This window comes from Oryctolagus cuniculus, chromosome 8 (genome assembly GCF_051225735.1).
Source record: "Oryctolagus cuniculus isolate XC-2025 breed Fujian yellow rabbit chromosome 8, ASM5122573v1, whole genome shotgun sequence".
Lineage (NCBI taxonomy): Eukaryota > Metazoa > Chordata > Mammalia > Lagomorpha > Leporidae > Oryctolagus > Oryctolagus cuniculus.
In genome coordinates this window covers 18,029,315-18,049,202 of record NC_142874.1, presented here as the reverse complement: position 1 = coordinate 18,049,202, position 19,888 = coordinate 18,029,315, and the positions used below count along the sequence as shown (strand labels likewise).

The 19,888-nt window shown below is 38.6% G+C and overlaps 1 protein-coding gene across 1 annotated transcript in view; it reads right to left on the bottom strand.

Moving 5' to 3' along the window:
• LOC108175429 (tolloid-like protein 1) overlaps positions 1 to 19,888 on the bottom strand; it is a 301,771-nt gene that overhangs the window by 66,385 nt on the left and 215,498 nt on the right. Inside the window, exons 13-16 of the mRNA XM_089303227.1 lie at positions 10,137 to 10,332; positions 8,182 to 8,307; positions 5,322 to 5,482; positions 2,688 to 2,868 (exon numbers count right to left, since the gene is read on the bottom strand). Of these exons, the coding sequence (XP_089159353.1) occupies positions 2,688 to 2,868; positions 5,322 to 5,482; positions 8,182 to 8,307; positions 10,137 to 10,332 (664 nt within the window). The remainder of the gene's footprint in view (positions 1 to 2,687; positions 2,869 to 5,321; positions 5,483 to 8,181; positions 8,308 to 10,136; positions 10,333 to 19,888) is intronic.

Genomic DNA, 19,888 nt, shown 5'->3' with positions numbered 1-19,888 from the left:
TATAGTTGAGATTCAGCCTCCAGGTTAACTGATACCACATGATTCAAAGACCCAATTCTAAAATCACATGGCTGAGCTTTCTGGTGTGGTCTGCTCTCATCTGAAGATTATCAGTCATGGCCAGCCACATTCTCAAATAAAAACATTCCAGATAGTTATGATACAAATTTCCAGAAGCTACAGGCAAAGTCCAGACTCCACTGTAAACTATGTAACATCTCTAATCCTGTGTTTTTTCATCTGTAAAATAAATGTAATCATACTTTCCCTATGACTTTCAAGCCTTAATTCATGAAGAAATGCTGTAATCCTCTATATTTAGAAAAAAATCCCAGCTAGTAAAAATTTAAAAAAAAAAAAAAAAAACCTCTTCATTTCTGCTAGAATGAGGTAGCTTCTCTGTCTGAGAGAATACTGTCAAATGGCCCCCACCACAAATCCCATTTTCCAAAGATAATTCTGATTGCATCATGTCCTCAGACAGGCTCTCCCATTTTCAGGGGAACGGTACCTTGTGGTGAGATGTCCACTGTACCAACCACTGGCAGGAGAGCCATAAAATACGGCCAGGCAATTGATTTATATATATTTCTTCTTAAAGCACTGAAAAATGCTAAAAATGGAGAGGATTTTCTAAGATGACAGTATACAGGAACCTGATTTACGGATTAGTTATTATGAGCTCTGATACTACGAGGGCACTCAGTGCTTTTCACCAAGCACAGGTGCACAGAAATAAGATTCCCGCCTGTCCTGGAGAACAGCATTATCTGCATGTGTGTTCGATATGAAGTACAAGAATTAAAGAAGCAAATTTCATATTTTAGTAATGTGACTCTAAAGCCACAAATGAATGTGGGTATGCTTATGGTTTGGAAAATTTTCCACAATCAAAAATATCAGAAAATGAATTTTAGATGTTGTTTTTATATTTTGTACTCAGTATGTGCAGCATCTTGCAAATATCTTTTAAATAATGTGTATGGCTACAGTCATGTAAAATGAAAAGTACCCCAAACACCTTGAATAATATGAAGAAATTTGTTCATTTCATAATTTCAGCTTTAAAAATAAATATTTAGAGGTTTCTAAGGTAAGTAGCTTTGTTGGCATGGATCACTCAAATTTGTAAAATACACATTTGTAAAATTGTAAAATCTAAGAAAGTATTCCAGTCATTAAGAAAGGGTATTCAGGGGCTGGCACTGTGGTGTACAAGGTTAAGCCTTGGTCTGCAGTGCCGGCATCCCATAGGGGTGCTGGTTCAAGTCCTGGCTGCTCCACTTCTAATCCAGCTTCCTGCTAATGCACCAGGTAAAGCTGCGGAAGACGGCCCAAGTCCTTGGACCTCTGCACCCACGTGGAAGACACAAAAGAAGCTCCTGGCCCCTGGCCTGGGCTGGCCCAGCTCTGGCAGTTGTGGCCATTTGGAGAGTGAACCAGCACATGGAAGATTGATCTCTCTCTCCTTCCTTCTCTGTATCTCTGCCTTTCAAATAAATAAATACATCTTTTTTAAAAAGGGTATTAAAATCAGCTTTGAATAGAATAAACTTTAAGTGGAAGCATGAGAAGACTTTTTTAAAGGTAAACGTAGAAGAATGGAATGGAAAAAACTGGGGAACGGAGATCTTTGCAGACTTCAAAAAGTTCACGGAAAATGTGAATTATCTTTTCATTCCATTTTTCTGTAACCTGTATTTTTAAGGGACTTTTGTGTTTGAGTTGGCACTCAGTGGCACTTGTGAACCATTAACTTCAATTACACGGAAAACCCCAAACAAACCCTGGGCATTGTAAATCTCATTAATTTTTAAACACATGGGGACTGGAATAAATGGACTTTGAATTAACTCAATCCAAATTACCTGATATGAAAACATAATTGCAATTCCGTTGCCTGAAATCAGTCGCCAGTTGAAAATGCAGAATAGTTTGCTATGCTAAGGTTTATTACAATTTTATCTGTTTTGAAGTTTCATAGGAATGTTTTCATAAAACATGAGTCTGAGATTGAGAAAATAAGGGATTTTAACGGACATTTCCATATAATTTTGTAAACCTCGGGGAGCATTTCATCAAATGTCCCTTCTTTAAGGGGGGGATCTTTGAGTTGCTTAAGTAAAACATTCAATTCAAAACATACAACTGCAATCCTCAAGCACACCCGCTAATGCGTCATCAAGAAAATCAGGACTCGCGTATTTCTAGACTTCCTGCTTTGTTTCTACAGCAGTAAGGTAAAGCATAATATTAACATGAGCCTAACAACGAGAGTGAAAATGTGAAGAAATATGCTATAAGAGAAAAACAATGGAAATGTTGCTAAAATGAGATATTTTCAAAAACCAAAGAAAAATCACCTTGAAAAATCTGCTGCTTTTGGAAAGTCTGGTGTCCTTGGTCCCATCTACTTGTAGACAGTAAAGTCACCATATAAACTTCTAATATTTTTGTGTTGTTTTACCAAAGTTTCTATTTCTTAGATCTTAAAATAATCTCTGATTGGAGGCAGGCCACATTTCCTGAGGGATCCTGTTATTAATACCCTCATTTAAGTAAAGAATTATGAAACACAGAATAATGTCCATCCTATGTGCCTTACAGAAAGCTTTAAAGATTAGCCCCCTGTACCCAACCCACTTGGAACACAGTAACACCCACAGACAACACGTGAAGGCTTATACCTGAGAAAAAATGTGCTTTGAAGCCCTTCTTGGACACAGTATTATCAGACTTGAACTCGATTCTCATGTTGTTGAACTGGGACGTGATCACTTCGGGCACTTCAGCTCCACAGAACTTGCCGTGTAACTTAGCCTCAGAGGAAAGCCCACTCCAGATCTCCACATAATCATATTTGCAAACCTGCAAAACACGTTAATGTGGTCAACAGACCCGAGAGTCGCAGATGATTGACATTCACACATGCATTGCGTTTTTATTCCTGTATCTAGTATGATGTTTTTATTCCCCTCTTTATTCCTGTGTTAATGTTAAATCAAGCTGAAATAAACAGGTAAAGGAAAGATAAACAAGACTAGCACAGGGCTCAACCATGAGTCTGAAGGGATGAAACAATTAGAGAGATGAGAGCCCCAGAGGGTGCACACACATATGTATGCTTGTTTACATCTTTCCTAAAATATTAAAGGAGAGTTGAGATGAATATTTGTTGAGGCATAGGCACTGATAATCACAAGACAAGCAACTCTGCCCTTTCAAATCAAACTCCTGAAACCTTCACCAGGGACTGTGAAAATACTTCTTACATGTGGTCTTATTTAATATTGACAGTATATGACATAGCCTATGAAATCACCAATAGCAACAGAAACTGTACTTTCTATGGTAGAGATGAGAAAACTTAGCTCTAGAAATTTTTTATACAACGTGGTCAACATTTTCTTAGCCTACAAGGCAAGGTGGTGATGAACAGCACGGAGTGTGGTTTAGAACCGGGTTGTCTCACAAGAAAGCCACATTCTAATCAGAGCTGCACCATAAACAACTTTCCAAGTGAAAGACAGATACTTGGTATATAAAAAGCAGACGTTTTGCCTTTCCAATTTGCTAACGTCTTGGAGTTGCTACGTACTAGCAAGTTACTCTGTATGATTACTGTAGAATTGCAAACAGACTGGAACTCTAGTAAATGGGACAGAGGCAAAAATCTAGCTCATTGTGACTTACATGAAATGCATTAACAACAAAAGGGAAAAAGCTAAGTGAATCTCAGGCAATAAGCACTGTTGTGGCCACTAACAAACATTTTGTGAATACACTTTCCCAAAGTTTCTGTAATAGGACATGTTCTATAGAGTATATGTTGTATGAATGACCTTCTTACATAAATGTTTAATTAGCAACACTTAACAGTTTGCAAAGGATCTTTCTGCAACTGAGGAGGACCCCATGAGAATCATGCTTTGAGAAAACAAAGCTCAATTTACGTAAAACCTGAACAGAAACCTTCAGCCTTTTAAGCAACACCTATCAAAAATGAGTCAAAGAATGTCACATCCGTCATAACTATAGTTTTATGGAAAACCATGAAAACAGAAGTCATTCAACACTGAATTCATATGAAATCACAGAATGGGTAGTAAAATTGAGATTTTCAAAATGTGTAGCTCATAAAAAGTTTTTGCAAAAATATTACAAAAATCATTTTCATTATTTCGATACTTCCCACAAACTCAAGCTAGTTTGTAAAGAAAAAATATATTAATGTGGATAAAGTATGCTGAAAAGAGTAACTCTATTCTTTTCTATCATGAAACTTAATCATGATGTTAACAGAAAAAAGCTGAAGACGTCCAGTCAGTTCTAGGCTTCTACAGTTCTCTGAAATACATCTTTATTATGGTTCAGATTTCAATTCCCTTTAGGTAATGAAATAGCTATATCTTTTACATTGAAACCACTGATATGGACTAATCTCATGGTATAAAATGCACAGATATTACAAACACCTCAACACGTACTGCCCTCAGGCACACATGCCTTACATTTCTGTTCTCACACTTCTTTGCAAGTGTTCATCAGATATACATCAAAGACATGAGTTATTTTTAATCACGTTTAGAGGTGATGAGTCATGTTCATTTTCAAATAAACACAGAAACTAGTTATTGGGACCAAAGGTGTGGAAGAAGTTAGTAAGAGAAAATCAAGTATGAGAGATTAAATAAATACTTATAACCTTTTCTCTGGAATTAAACTTGTGTAGACCAATCATACAAAGGACATTCTTCAACAAGTTCTCATTCTTATTTCTAGGCTTGCCATTCATTTATATTTGGTGTACTGTCATATAGAAACTTTCAAATAAATAACTTCACTTGTTTAAATGTGGTTACCTAGCAGAAAATGCTACTATTGATACAGTATGCAATAATTTATAGAAGATAGCTTCAGCTCAACATGTCTTACCGAGGTTAAAAAATTAATTATTTATTTATAAAGCATGCACACATTCATAATGAAAAATTACTTTCATAATGAAAATACACCCATTTCTACAAATAAGATATACCAAGTTGTTCCAAATGGATATTTTTGTTATGACTCAAATCAAAATCCACTGGGTATTTTTTTCCCAGCCATGACATGAAGCTGACCCTAAATACTCCAAGTCTCTAACAAATGGAGAAAATGGTGTATATTAACTACCTGAATTAGAAACTCCCTCTAGGTAATTTCCTATCTCCCAGAAACAATCTAAAATAGAGTACTATGCTCTTTTTTAAAAAAAGTTTTCTGATTTGCCTTCAGGGATTCCTTCATTTTTAAAAAAAATCTATTTATTGCTCACTTACTTCATTGCCTTCCAATTCAAAAAACTCAAACTTCATAGATATTCTGTACTGGGTTGGTGCAACCACTTGCCACACACAGTTTTTATTAGGAGGATACTCTTTGGGCCATCCTGGGGTGGTGATGGTGCCATTAAGCTTGGTAAGAAGTCCGCCACAAGCAGCTAGAAGAAAGAAAAGGAAGGGTATTCCCTTATTAAAGTCACCCCCTTCTTAGCACAGTTCCACTGATACCCAAACATTCAAAATAGCCAAGATACAGGACCTACCAGGATATGAATGAATGGATGAAGAAAATGTGGCACATAATAAAATGGAATAGTATTCAGCCATAAAAAAGAATGCAGTCCTGACATTTGCAATGCATGGATGGAAGTGGAGGTCATTATGTTAAACAAAGTCAGGCACAGAAAAGTCAGTACCAAATGTTCTCACTGTATGTACAAGGTAAGTTGATCTCATAGAAGTAGGGAGGAGAATAGGGTTGACAGAGGCTAGGAAGGTTGGGCAAAGAGAAGATGGAGAGAGGTTAGTGACTGGGTACAGAAATCAAGTTAGATAAATAGAAAAAGCACAAGTGGTCTCTATATAGTACAGTAGGGTGACGATAATTAACAGTTATTTACTACAGATTTCAAAATACCCATAAGAGAAGTTTTTCAATACTCCCAACACAGAAAAACAATAATTATGCTGATGTGATCACTACACATTGTACACATGTAAAGAAATAACATACTGTGCGTCATGAATACATGTAATTATTAGGTGTCAATTATATAAGTGAATGAAAAAACCGCCTTCTGGATTCCAACAGACACTGAAGCTACTGTTCTTTAGTTTTTAGAACAACTATGGCAATCATGAAACCACAGTTACAAAGTACCACTTTGCAGCTTTGCAACCAGGCAGATAAGAGGTACAACAATATTTTAGATCACTTTAATCTTTGGCAATCAACCTAAAGGAAACTGGGTGTCAGTTTTTGTATCTCTTAAATGGGTTCACCATAATAATATCTTGTAGTGTGCCTTGGGTACTTCAGAATTAACAGAAAGAATACATTTTAGAATTGATAGAGTTGTGATAAGGAAAAGATATATGTAAAGCATAATATAGTCTAAAATCATTCTTTCTTCAATCTCTTTTTTGCCAAGACAAGCAATGATGTATTACCTGAGTCAGCGGGCAAGATAAATTATGACAGATACAACATATTTGTTATTCCACAAATCTCTGTTTAACAACTGGTTTTCATTTCCTGTGGATGATCTATTTAAGAGAGACACCATTTACTTCCCTTCTTTGCTAACAGCGAAGTTAGCAAAATCAAAGTATCCCAGAGCAAGTTGTGTGAAAAGATCATATACACATTTTATAGCTAATTCCCAGGGAGTCAAGAATTGCTTAAACTAAATGGTCTCTTTGATTTTATGTACATGTCACTGGTGTGCCAAGTCCTCTTTTTGAAAGGTATGGCATTTTGTTCATAACAATGTATCTTAATTAACAGAGAGAGGATTAAGTGTTTAATAGACAAAAAAAGATCAACTTTTACAAAGAAATAAGGAATCACTGTTTTTTTAGGTTGGCAGATATGGAATGAATTCATTAAGGAAACACCTTAGGCACCTTTGCCTCTTACATCCTCTAGCAGAGACACAGTAGAGAACAAAGTGCTTATTTTCAGGGAGCTTGCATTTCAGTGGAACACACCAAAACAAGTTAATAAATACAAAAATGCAAGTATTGCTGCAAGTCCTGTGGTGATGCATTCGACAGGAATTTCTAAAGAGGAATAAAGGGGGGAACAGACTGCAGGAATGAAGATCCAAATGTTTATTCTCTCTCCAGTCTGAGGTGTGAGGCCTCTGCTAGGGTGGAGGAGAGGGAAATGAGAGAGGCAGCTTTAAATGTGAGGGCAGAGATCTTAGGACATGGTAAGACAGCCTGGCAAACAAAACCTCACATGGGATTGTAAAGAAGAAATGTGCATAACCATGACAAAGACATCTCTGTTTAAAGAAGCATTTATTCATGAAATGCATGTCTGGTTTTAGGCTAGATGCTTTCTGTCTACTACATGCTGGAGGTAACAAAAGCAAATCCGGTTTAGGGCTGCTGACTTAGAGACCACAGAGACCACAATAAGAAAATATCAAGTCATGGATGGATGGATGGGTGAGTGGGTGGGTGGGCAAATAGGTGGGTAAAATATCTAGATTTAGAAAGAGACAGAAATGCATACATGCACACACAACAGCGTAGTAACCAAAGGAGGACAGAATTGATTACATAACAAGAATTTGTTATCAGCTGTGACTTTGAATTAAGTCTTAGTAGTTTTTGGAAAGAGGTTATTATAGGGGACAAGAAAGGCATGAGGGAAAGATAGAGATAGAGATAGAGATAGAGATAGAGATAGAGATAGAGATAAGGATGGAGACAGAGTTAGAGATACAGAGAGCACATGAGAATACAAAACAGTCATCCCTCCATAAGTGGTTCTTCAACACCTCTGGATAAGGAACTCTGTGGCTGCACAAGTCCCTTATACAAAATGGTGCCGCATGTGCAAATAACCTGTGCACACCCTCCTGTATACTTCAAATCATTTCTAGAAGACCTGCAATATCTAATACAATGTAAATGTTATGGGAATAGTTGTCTCACTATCCTGTTTAGAGAATACATACAAGAAAAATGAAAGAAGGCTGCACTTGCTGAGCACAGGCTTAATTTCTTTTTGGAATATTCTGGAACAGTAGCTGATTGAATTCGCAGAGGGGCAACCCGTGGATGTGGAAGGAGGACTTGGGCAGCAATGAGGGTGCGCGCAGGTGCTGCCCGGGCCCAGCCATACCTTCGCAGCTCCTCCTGTCCGGCCCCAGCTCGTAGCCCGGCTCACAGGCACACTGGTAGCTGCCCAGGGTGTTCAGACACCGCTGCTCACAGCCACCTCGGTCAGCTTTGGCGCACTCGTCTTCCTCTGCAAAAACGGCAGAGTTACAGGATGACCACCATGTTGTGCTTTCATAGGCCATGTTTGAAAACAGGATTCTACCTGGCTCTGAGGACAACGAAGACAACGACTCACCTCTCCGACACAAGAAGAGGGAACACAGCCTTTGCTGGATGACTTGCAAGAATTCAGGTCCCGCAACCTAGGAATTAGAGAAGCAGGCTAAGTCCTGGACCTACAGCAGGGCCACCCAGAGCCCACGTTATCCCAGCGTGTGTTTGCTCTGAATTTGAGCTTAGAAGGGGATGATTAATGAAATAATAAAAAAAAAAAAAACAGCTGCAATAGCATAGCTTCACCTACTGATTTCACAGAATAGTTGCAAGATATGTCTCAAAATGTTTTTAAAGAAATAACATTAAGAAAGAGATTGTGGGAATAAAAATTAAAAACAGATGAAAATCCTAAATTCACTGGACCTCTTTCAATTGAAAGCCTTTGGTGTTTCTTACAAATACATTTTGAGCCAGAAAATATAACTATCTCACATGTTTGTGAATGTATATACTATTTAACTGTATATATACATATGAAAATATGCATAGGAAATATATATGAAATATGTTATTTTCATTTTCTAGATTTATTTATTTATTTGAAAGTCCGAGTTACAGCAAAAGAAGGAGAGACAGGGTGAGAGAGAAATCTTCCATCTATTGGTTCACTGCTGAAATGGCCACAGTGGCCAGGGCTGGGCCAGGCCAAAGCCAGGAGCCAGGAGCCAGGAGCTTCATCTGGGTCTCCCATGTGAATCTTTGCTGCTTTCCCAGGTTCATTCGCAGGGAGCTGGATCGGAAGTGGAGCAGCTGGGACTTAAACTGGTACCTATATGGGATTCTGGCACTATAGGTGATGGCTTTACCAGCTATGCAATGGCGCCAGCCCCAAAACATATATTATTTTAAAAAAATGTATGACAGAAAATCTTAAACATATAAATGAACATTTGAATAAATATTTTAATACATGCAGTAAAAGTGTCAAGTTTCTCTGCTTTTTTAATTCATATGGTGAATATTTAAGCAACTCAGAGAAAATGTGTTTTACTGTTTTTTAAGTAACAAAATATTTAGGTTATCTGTAAATTTTCATATATACAACTGAGTACATTATGTATCCTATAAAATTAGTATAGAGGAAACATTTTTCTCTTTCTTCATAACAATTTTATTGCACAATGACACACTTAAAATAATTTCCTATGAATTTCAGAAAGCATATTTGATGCTATTTACCCCAAAGCAACTTTCTTATCTCAGTAATATGCAGCTAACATGGAACTAGAAAGCAAACTGAAATGCAGTTATGTAACCACAAATTAAAGTTGATCAGTTCTGTCTTTGTCAAAAAGACACTTTAGATATCAGAAGATCCTGTTAAGGAAGCCACCGGGAATTTCCCAGGGGGGAACAGCATCCTGTAAAGCTGAGTTTAGACGCGCTGGCATCTGGAAATAAATCGATTGTCTGTGTGTCAGTGCACTCTCTTCTCATTGGGAATCTTTTATTGATTATATGCACTGCAGATATTTAGTCCTGTCTGTGTATCCCTTTCTGGATTTTGCTAGTTTGACTATTTCATAAGAAACAGATGGTTGAGTGCCCTAACGGAGTTCTTACTCTGTGCTTCAACGTTGTTTTACAAAAAAAATGTTTTCCACCAAAACATATCAAATCATCCTTATAAACTGTACCTACTCCAACTTTTAATACAATTTTAATTTCGTCCTCCCCTGGAAGCTAGATGCTGTATTTACTCCAAAGAAAGTTCCTCATTCGTAAAGGACTTCCGATTACCTTTAAAGAAGTTAGCGGCAAACCCAGCCTTGTTCACAGTTCCGTCAGAAACAAACTTCATCCACAAGGTGTTGGAGGTAGATCTTATGTCTTCAGGCTTATCATAACCACAGAAACGCCCTATCAAAGGGCTGTTTTCACTGGTTCCATCTCGAACCTCTAGGTAGTCATAGGCACAGTTGTCATGTCTTTCAATCTACAACAGTGAATATAAATCTTATTAATAGATGAAACAGGGGCTGGTGTTGTGGCACAGCAGGTAAAGCCGTGACCTGCAGTGCCCACATCCCATATGAGCACCGGTTCTTGTCCAGGCTGCCCCCTCTTCCGATCCTGCTCCCTGCTAATGTGCCTGGGAGAGCAGTGGAGGATGGCCCAAGAGCTTGGGCCTCTGCACCTACACGGGAGACCCGGAAGAAGCTCCCAGCTCTTAGCTTTGGCCTGGCCCAGTCTAGCTGTTGCAGCCACCTAGAGAGTGAACCAGTGGCTGGAAGATTTCTCTCTCACTCTGTCTCTCCCTTTCACTGTAATTCTGACTTTCAAATCAATAAATAAATAAATATTTTTCTTAAAAAATAGATGAAACAATTCTTATAGGAAGATAATTAAGTACTCTCAGTGTTATAGTACTGACATAGTAAGACTGAAGATGACTTACATTACGTAAGTGCACATAAGCATTCCTTATGAGTGTATATGATAATGCATTGCACATTTTTTATTACGAAAACAATACAGGGACAAGTACTTTACTTGGGTCAGGATCAACAGAAGATAACTAACTTTTTAAATGAAATTAACTTCTAAGTACTGATTCTTTAGTAACTAAACCTGAAAAAAATACCCAGACTTAAAATGATCATTGAAAACACTGGCCATATAAACTGTAAGCAATGATTTGTTCTGAAACATAGTCATAAAAATAGCCCATCACTCATCAACAGAATCATTATTTTATTCACAGAGAAGCTGAATCCAAATTTCCTTAACAAATGTAGTACAAGTTTAGGCTACAAATATAATTTTGAAAAGTGACTCTGATAATTCTAGAGGACATTTCTTTCTAGTTGATGACTCTATCCATAATTAGCATGACTGTATGTAGACTACTGCTTGACTGTGGAGTCAGCACTGTCTTGCCCTTTCTCAAGGTAACATGGCCTTGTTTGGATGAGCCCTGCCACCTCGACACACTCTTCTTTAATCAGATAACCTGGGGAAATGCAAGCTCTTTCCTTATCAACGATCACACTATCGGTCTATGTCTATGAAATTTTATGGAAAACATATTCAACGACCTGTGTTTTGGTCCTGAACTCCTTAAAGCCACAGAACGAAAACTTACAAATTATTTTAAAAATAATAATAATCTTTAAATAATATTTTTGCTTTTAATTTCAAAATCTTAAGAGTCAACTCCCTATTAGATATTTGAAACTAGAAAACAGATACACTAATCTACAAATCAAAAACCATTGAAAGAACCACACGTTATCTATCATTCATCATACAATTCAGTAACTTGTCCATTTTCTTGTTACAAACCAATGTCAGGAAATATTCTTTCCTTGTAGCTACAACCTGAATGCATGAGACTGCTGTTGTAGTTGCTAGAAATCTCTTTTTTTATCAATATATAGACAGCAATAGTCTTCAAATTAGGTAGCATAAGGACAACCAGAAAAAAAAATTTGGGGGGAAATACAAATGTAGCTGGAACTAAGTACTGCATTTGCTGCTTCCTTTTCCCAAATCAAAAAACAGGATTCATTCATTCTTTCATCAAATACTCCGCGTCTCCTCTCTGTGCTAGGCACTCTTCTCTGTGCCTGGGTACCTGATGTGCATCATTCACTTAGCAAAACAACAAAGAACCTGTCCTGCTGGAACCCACATTCTACTGACAGAAAAAAACAATAAAACCACTGAGTGGGGCTGGCACTGTGGCTAGTGGGCGACGCCTCCACCTGCGGTGCTGGCATCCCATCGTGGGTTTGTGTCCTGGCTGCTCCTCTTCTGATCCAGCTCTCTGCTTACGGCCTCGGAGAGCAGTGGAAGATGGCCCACATCCTTGGGCCCCTGCACCCACGTATAAGATCTGGAAGAAGCTCCTGGCTCCTGGCTTTGGGTCAGCCCAGCTCCGGCTGTTGTGGTCATCTGGAGAGTAAACCAGCGGATGGAAGACCTTTCTCTCTGTCTCTCCTTCTCTGTCTGAAAGTCTGCCTCTCAAATAAATAAATTTGAATAATCTTTTTTTTAAAAAAATCACTGAATCATCAAATATTAAAAAGTAGTAAATTCCTTGGAAAAACATAAAGTGAAACAAGTTAAGAATTAGAAGGGCGGATCTTTATGCTAGCAGGTAGGAGGCTTGTTAAGATATCTGTGTCCCACAGGTGAATATTGGGTATGATTTTCAAACCCAGCTCCTGATTATAGCTTCCTGCTGATGTGGATCCTGAGAGGCAGCAGGAGATAGCTCAACTGGTGGGTTTCCCGCTACACATAAGGAAGCCTGAATTGAGTTCCCAGCTTCTGGATTCAACCTAGTTCAGTCCTGGTCAGCATGGAGATTGGTTAGTCAATCAGCTTACGGGAGCTGTCATTCTCTCTCTGTTGGTCTCTGCCTCTCTGATAATAACTTAACTTTAAAGGGATCTCAATTATTCTCTTCCTTTGCACCAATTAAAATAAATACACATTTTTTTTTAGAAAGGGGAGGAAAGTTTGCAGTTTTGAAATGCCTTCAGGGAGGGGCTCACTGAATATGATTCATAAATCTAGATTTTGTTCCTGAAAATAAATCCTCTTTATATGTGGGGTTAAAGAATACATGAAAAAATATTTGCATAAACAATGTCTTGTTTCAAAGCACACTTTAAAAACGGATGCTGTTTAAATAGGGATTGATTCAGAGCTGGCAGGGCACAGTTCTTCCAGCTACTCACCAGGGATAACAGGTGCATACGACACTCTCTGGTCTCAATCTTTCATACACTGTCTTCTTCATAAATATGAGAATGTTCCCAGATGGCCAAAGGCCATTCATCCGTCAAAATGGTATCTACAGGCCGGCGCCACGGCTCACTAGGCTAATCCTCTGCCTTGCTGCGCCGGCACACCGGGTTCTAGTCCCGGTCGGGGCACCGGATTCTGTCCTGGTTGCCCCTCTTCCAGGCCAGCTCTCTGCTGTGGCCAGGGAGTGCAGTGGAGGATGGCCCAAGTGCTTGGGCCCTGCACCCCATGGGAGACCAGGAAAAGCACCTGGCTCCTGCCATCGGATCAGCGTGGTGCACCGGCCGAAGCGCGCCCGCCGTGGCGGCCATTGGAGGGTGAACCAACGGCAAAGGAAGACCTTTCTCTCTGTCTCTCTCTCTCACTATCCACTCTGCCTGTCAAAAAAAAAATGATATCTACAACTTTCAAGGTATGGGATTTGATAAATGAATAAGCAACACTGAACCAGTGACAAAGCTGCAGGGGAAATAACCGAAGGTCCCAGCAAGTCGTCCTGGCCTCCCCTGCTTCGAGCAGGCAGAACTGCTCCTGATTTTCAACTTGTACTGGAACACTGGGGCTGGGGAGTATTTTAATAAGATTGCTTTAAAAAAAATCACAGTGAGGGGCTGGTGCTGTGGCGCAGCGGGTAAAGCCATGGCTTGCATTGCTGGCATCTCATTTGGGCACCGGTTGAAGTCCCAGCTGCTCCACTTTCGATCCAGCTGTCTGCTTTGGCCTGGGAAAGCAGTAGAAGATGGCCCAAGTCCTTGGGCCCCTACACCCACATGGGAGACCCAGAAGAAGCTCCTGGCTTTGGATCGGCCCAGCTCCGGCTGTTGCGGTCAACTGGTGAGTGAACAAATGGATAGAAGACCTCTCTCTCTACCTCTCTTTCTCTCTGTGTGTAACTCTTTCAAATAAATAAATAAATCTTAAAAAAAAAAAAACCCACAGTACTACGAATGAAGAAAATAAGACACATGATTGAAGAAAATGAAACAAAAGTCTACATTTCCTCAGTTATTAAGAAGAAATGGGACAACAGATATTGTCTTCATAAAATTCACACTTTTCTTCTAACAGATACACAATAGATTGCTATAATTTTAATATAAAGTATATTCACTGGTTACTTAGCTAAAATTGGATGTTTAAGTATTTCATATGATACACAAACTATAAATATTTCATGGGTAAAATGTATAAAAATGGGCATTTTAGGATGAAAACCATTAGTATATAGTTATCTATATTGTTTATTAAATATTACCTGTCTGGTATGGAGTAAGGAAACAGAAACATAGACTGTAGTCCCACATAGTAAATGCCAGTTGTTGAGTTGGCTAGACAATACAATACGCATCATACAAAAGTTCATAATATTCAGTAATGCAGTACTCCCAGCAGCAAGCCTGGATACCTCAACAGTGACCGGAATGTTCTGTCCTTTCCCAGTTCATTCCCAAGTGCAACGCCTGCACGATGAGCCGACGCTATCGTGTCAATGATAATATGTTAGGAGTCATAACAGGGAACGCAAATCAAAGTTTGGGCTGTATTACTTATGCTATTTGTGCAACTTTTTCTCCAGCTACCTCAAGTTTCTTCATCAATTAATGTTCAGAATGGATACAAGGAAATATAGCTGGGGCTAAAAATCAAGTCCATTGATGCTATGCCAGTAACCTTAATTTCCATGAGAAAAAGAACACCCAAATCAATGATATATGAAAACAAAAACAAAATAAAAAACAAAAAGCAGTCCCTTCTTGAGCTACAGCATGCACACAATTCAAAGACCTGGGAGCTGAACACAAAGTCATGCATAATTACACATATAATAAATGCATCTTGATAATGATGGTGCTGACTTCTTACAGATTTTGAGGTAATCAGAGCATACATCGTACATAAGTATGGCCGGTATATCATAACATAAACCGGACCTAATATGCACATAGAAATTAAAGTGAAAATGATAGAAAACTCTAAAAAATTTCAGAAAATTAATAATTAAATGATATTGGAATCAGATCCCAATATGCAAAGAAGGAAGAACGAGTACTATGACTTGCTAGATGGGTTAATATTGTATTTCATTACTAAGTGGGGAATCACACCTCTAATGGCCTAGTAGACAGAAACCACAGAAAACTGCGGAGATTTCCACTTGGCAAAAACAAAAGTAAATTGAATTGAACCCACAGCCACCAACCTCGCATCCTGAAGCGGCCGCGGTGTGCGGTGCGCTGCGCTGGGCTCACTGCGTGCGTGTGAGTTCTCTCGGAGAAGGAAAGTCAGCCCTGGAGGAGGGGCCGGCTCCGGCGCGGGGCCCGTTCCCACGCCTCTGGGACCACTTCATAAATCTCCAAACAGTTTATACCCGGCAGACGCATCTACTGCTCTGGCAAGAGCTCTCAGAACCCTGAAACTCCTAAACAACAGTTTCCTTTAAAAGGTCCCTATGCCACCCAAGAAGTTAAATAATGAAATTCCCATGGAATCTAGAAATACTCCACTGGGGTAAATATTCAAAAGACCTGACAGCACAGTCCTGCATTCCACGTTCATAGCAACATTACTCACAACAGTCACAATGTGGAAGCGACCCAATGGGCCATGGATAGATGAACAAAGAAAATCACAATGGAATATTAGCTAGCCTTAAAAAGGGAGAGAATTCTCATATATTTCACAACATGGCTAAACCTTGAGGCTTATGTTAAGTAAAACACTAGTTGCAAAATAATAAATACTATATTATTCCACTTCTATGACTTACTTAGAGTACTCAAATTCATAAACTGAAAGGAAAGTTGTTGCCAGGGACTAGGGCAGGGACAAATGAGGAGTTATTATTTAATAGGCACAGAGTTTCAGCTTTACAGAATGAAAGAGTTGTGGGAATTGACTGCATAATAATGTGAAGATACTTAACACCACTGAACAATACATTTAAACTTTGTTATGATGCTGAATTTCGTGTTATGCATCATGTACTACAATAAAAAAATTCTACTGTGATGTAGGTTTATTATATAATTACTGCAATAAAATACAGTAAATGCAATAAAAATGATACTACCTTTATAGATAATATAATTTTAAGTAACGTATTATACAAACAATATTAAGACTCTTTTTTGCTTTTGGAGAGAATATAAAAGAAAACTATGACTAATAAAGACAATATGAATGAGCATTTATCATTCAAGCTTACATTCGTTTTAATAATGGGAAAATCTAGTAAAGTCTAGGAAATAATGTTATTGACAGAAGAAATTTTGGAAAGATGCATGTAAGCTTAGTGATTAAGATGCCTGTGTCACCCACTGGGCCTGCCTGGGTTTGATCCCTGTCTCTTGGTCCTGGATCCAGCTTCCTGTCAATGCAAACCCTGAGAGGCAGCAGGTGATAGCTCAAGTAATTTGGTTCCCACCATAAACACGGTAGACCTTTACTGCATTTCTGGCTCCTGGTTTCAGGATCTATTGCAGGCAACTAGGGAGTGAGCCAGCATATGAAAGTTGTCTCTCTCTGTTTGTCCATCTTTTTCACTCTCTCAAATTTAAAAAATAAAATCTTTTGGACAAATGGGAAAAAGTTAATATATAGATAATTATTTAAAATGTATTATCTTATTCAAAATTTATTAATGACATTTAATATAGCCTTAAAAGTAATATATAATTACTCAAGAAAGAGGAGAAACAATATGCTCAAATGTTAAAATCAACAACATGGAAGGTTTATAGGTTTGCTTGGATAGGTTTATTTTCATAAAATCATTCATTTAAATGCTGCCAATTCATGATGTAGCATTTTTCATCTCATAAATTTAAAAATCTTATTGAAAACCTGCTATAGCCAGAGAGTATGCACTCAGTGGTATGTGAACAGTGCTAAATTAAAAAGAATGTCTTTGACAAATGAGGATGCATCAAAACCTTTATGAAAAATTGAATTAACTGATATCCATGCATATGAGTGCAATGACAAGTAGGTGAACTGTGGAAGGCATTGGCTGCTATGAGAAAATGTGATGCTACTCTCTACTCCCAGGGCCTGGTGACAGAAGTGCACAGACCACAGACTTGGTTTCAATCACTGCACTGCCAACTGTATGACCTTGGGCAGGTTTACTTAAACTAACCAGGGCTAATCTCTCACAGTCCAAATACATCCTGAGCCATAATTCATGAAGAGCTGTTTAACTCTTGTCTTTTACACTCATTAACCAATGTATACTCTTAGCTGAACACCCAAAAATAGTACATGGCAAGCAGAAAACCATTAACCCCCTTATCTGGTCTTCTTTCACTCACAACAGAAAGTCTACTTATCATCACCTATTAAAAAATAGCTAAAGGAATTAAAGGATTATTTTGCTCAAGCAATCTACCAAGCACCAAGATAAAAACTTATTTACTTAGTTTAGAGTGTTGCAGCTGGCAGTAATGAGGGTTAAAGCTATTAAATATCTCTGGTTTTCATAAGGAAAAGTTACACCAAATCCGAATGTGCAGCAATGTTGACAAGTACCTCAAACATAATCCCACTTGAATTCATGTATGTGGGGATTCAATTTAAACAAGAGTTAGCTCCAAGTTTATTTCACTTCTTTGCTGCTTTATTGACATTTCTTTGAAGTTGTTATTATAAACATTTCCACTCTCCCAAACTTTCTCTCCTGTATTTCTGCAACTGAAAAGTCCCCAAATAGATTAGTAGTACTAGAAGCTTCTTTACAAACAATGCTGCCGCGGAATTGCGAAAACTCTGCCCAAGTTAATTTCAGAGGTGAGAGATATTCATAAAAACATTCATGCCAGTGTATCAGTCATAAGAATAATGCATCCAGTAACTATTTCCTGTCCTAGTCCATCCAGGACACTGGAAGAAGACAGCATGGCGTGAGCTGATGGTGACCAGTAGAAACCGACTGCTCACAGTTCTGGAGGTTGGGAAGTGTGAGATCCAGGCCCTGGTGGGTTCAGCATCTGATTGGCGTCTTCTCGCTGTGGCGGAGGCTCCGGGGACTCTTTCATGAGGGCACTAATCCCATTTATGGAGGCCCCATCCTCATGATCTCATCACTTCCTAAAGGGCCCACCTCCTCAAAACAGTACCTTGGCAGCTATGAATCTGAGCAGAACACAAACATTAAGCTCACGGCGCTTCCTAAATGGCATGATATAAGAAGGAAGGGAATTTTGGTATATGCTACAGTAGCATGGATGAATTCTGACAACCTTATGCTAAGTGAAATAAGCCAGCACAGAAAAAGTAAATACGGCATGAATCTACTTAAAGTACATAGATTCATAAGCCAGAAAGAAGGGCCATTGGCAGAGACTGCGAGAGTGTATCACCCTCGAAATAGTGTCTCTTCCTGTTCAAAGATGTCTAAACTTCATTCACAAAGACACTTATTCCGGTTTTCTTTCTGAAATTACACTAACATCCAAGTAGCACTGGGAAGGGTAGAGCTATGACGTAAGTTCACGGGAGGATATAAACGACAGAGAGCCAGAGAATTCTTTACAGTGTATTCGGGCAGATTGATGGGTGCATTTATCTTACTGGCCTTTTATCTGCAGAGAAAGAGTACCACAGAGAAGGGAAATATCGCCAAATCAGACTGCGCAGCGATGTTGACAAGAACCTCAAACTTAATCCCACTTGAACGAATGTATGTGGGAATTCAATTTAAACAAAACTGCAAAGCTGGAAACTGTTTGTGAGGAGTGGAAAAGACTGGGATCAGTAAGGAAGAGCTATATTTTGTGAGACAAAACCACAGAACTCCAAGAAGGTGTGAGGACATTTTCTTTAATTATGTATTTTAAATATATAATCTGCATATTGAAAACATTAAATAAATAAAAATGAAGTGACAGAGAAAACAGACAAAGTTAAACAAGGCAACTGATGCCCTATTAGAACAAATAAGAAAATATTTAGAGGGGCAGGGATTCGGCCTGGTGGGGAAGACACTAGTTAAAATGTTCCCAGCCAATATGAGAGACATGAGTTTGATTTCCAGCTCTGATTCCTGACTCCACTTCTTGCTAATGTGGACCCTGGGAGGCAGCAATGATGGCTTAAGTAACTGGGTGTCTGCCACCCATAACAGGGACCTGTATTGAATTTTAGACTCTTGGCTGCAGCCCCAGAGAGGGGCCACGGGGAGCACGTGGGAGGAAACCAACAGATGGGATTGCTGACACTTCCTCCGTCTGTCTCTTAGATAACAGGAAAATCTCAGAAAATACTATATGATCTATTGAAAGACAGCTAATTTATTAATCTTTAAGATATCACAAAACACAGGTAATAGCCATTGGTTAGATAATTTTCAGTGAACTGGTTCTTTTAGTCTAAATTAGAGGTGAAATCATCTATGCAGTTTCATTTCACTTTTAATAACACACAGGTCTATTTGAACAATGTTTGTTATCCCACGAGTCCATAAAAATAAAAAAAAATTAAATGTGAATCAAATAACCTTAAAATCAAGATTTTTAGATGTGCAAAGTGGTTAGGAGCATAAAATAGAACATCACGATCAAGGCAGAAAATGTTATTCCATGATAAAGGAAATAGGTATGAGAAATTATATGGTACCTATAAAGGTGCCGAGGCCAGTGCCAAAGAAACACAGTGCACATGGGGCTGGTATTGTGGTGTAGCGGGTAAAGGCCACCTCCAGGCCAGCATCCCGGATGGGCACCGATTTGTGTCCCAGTTAT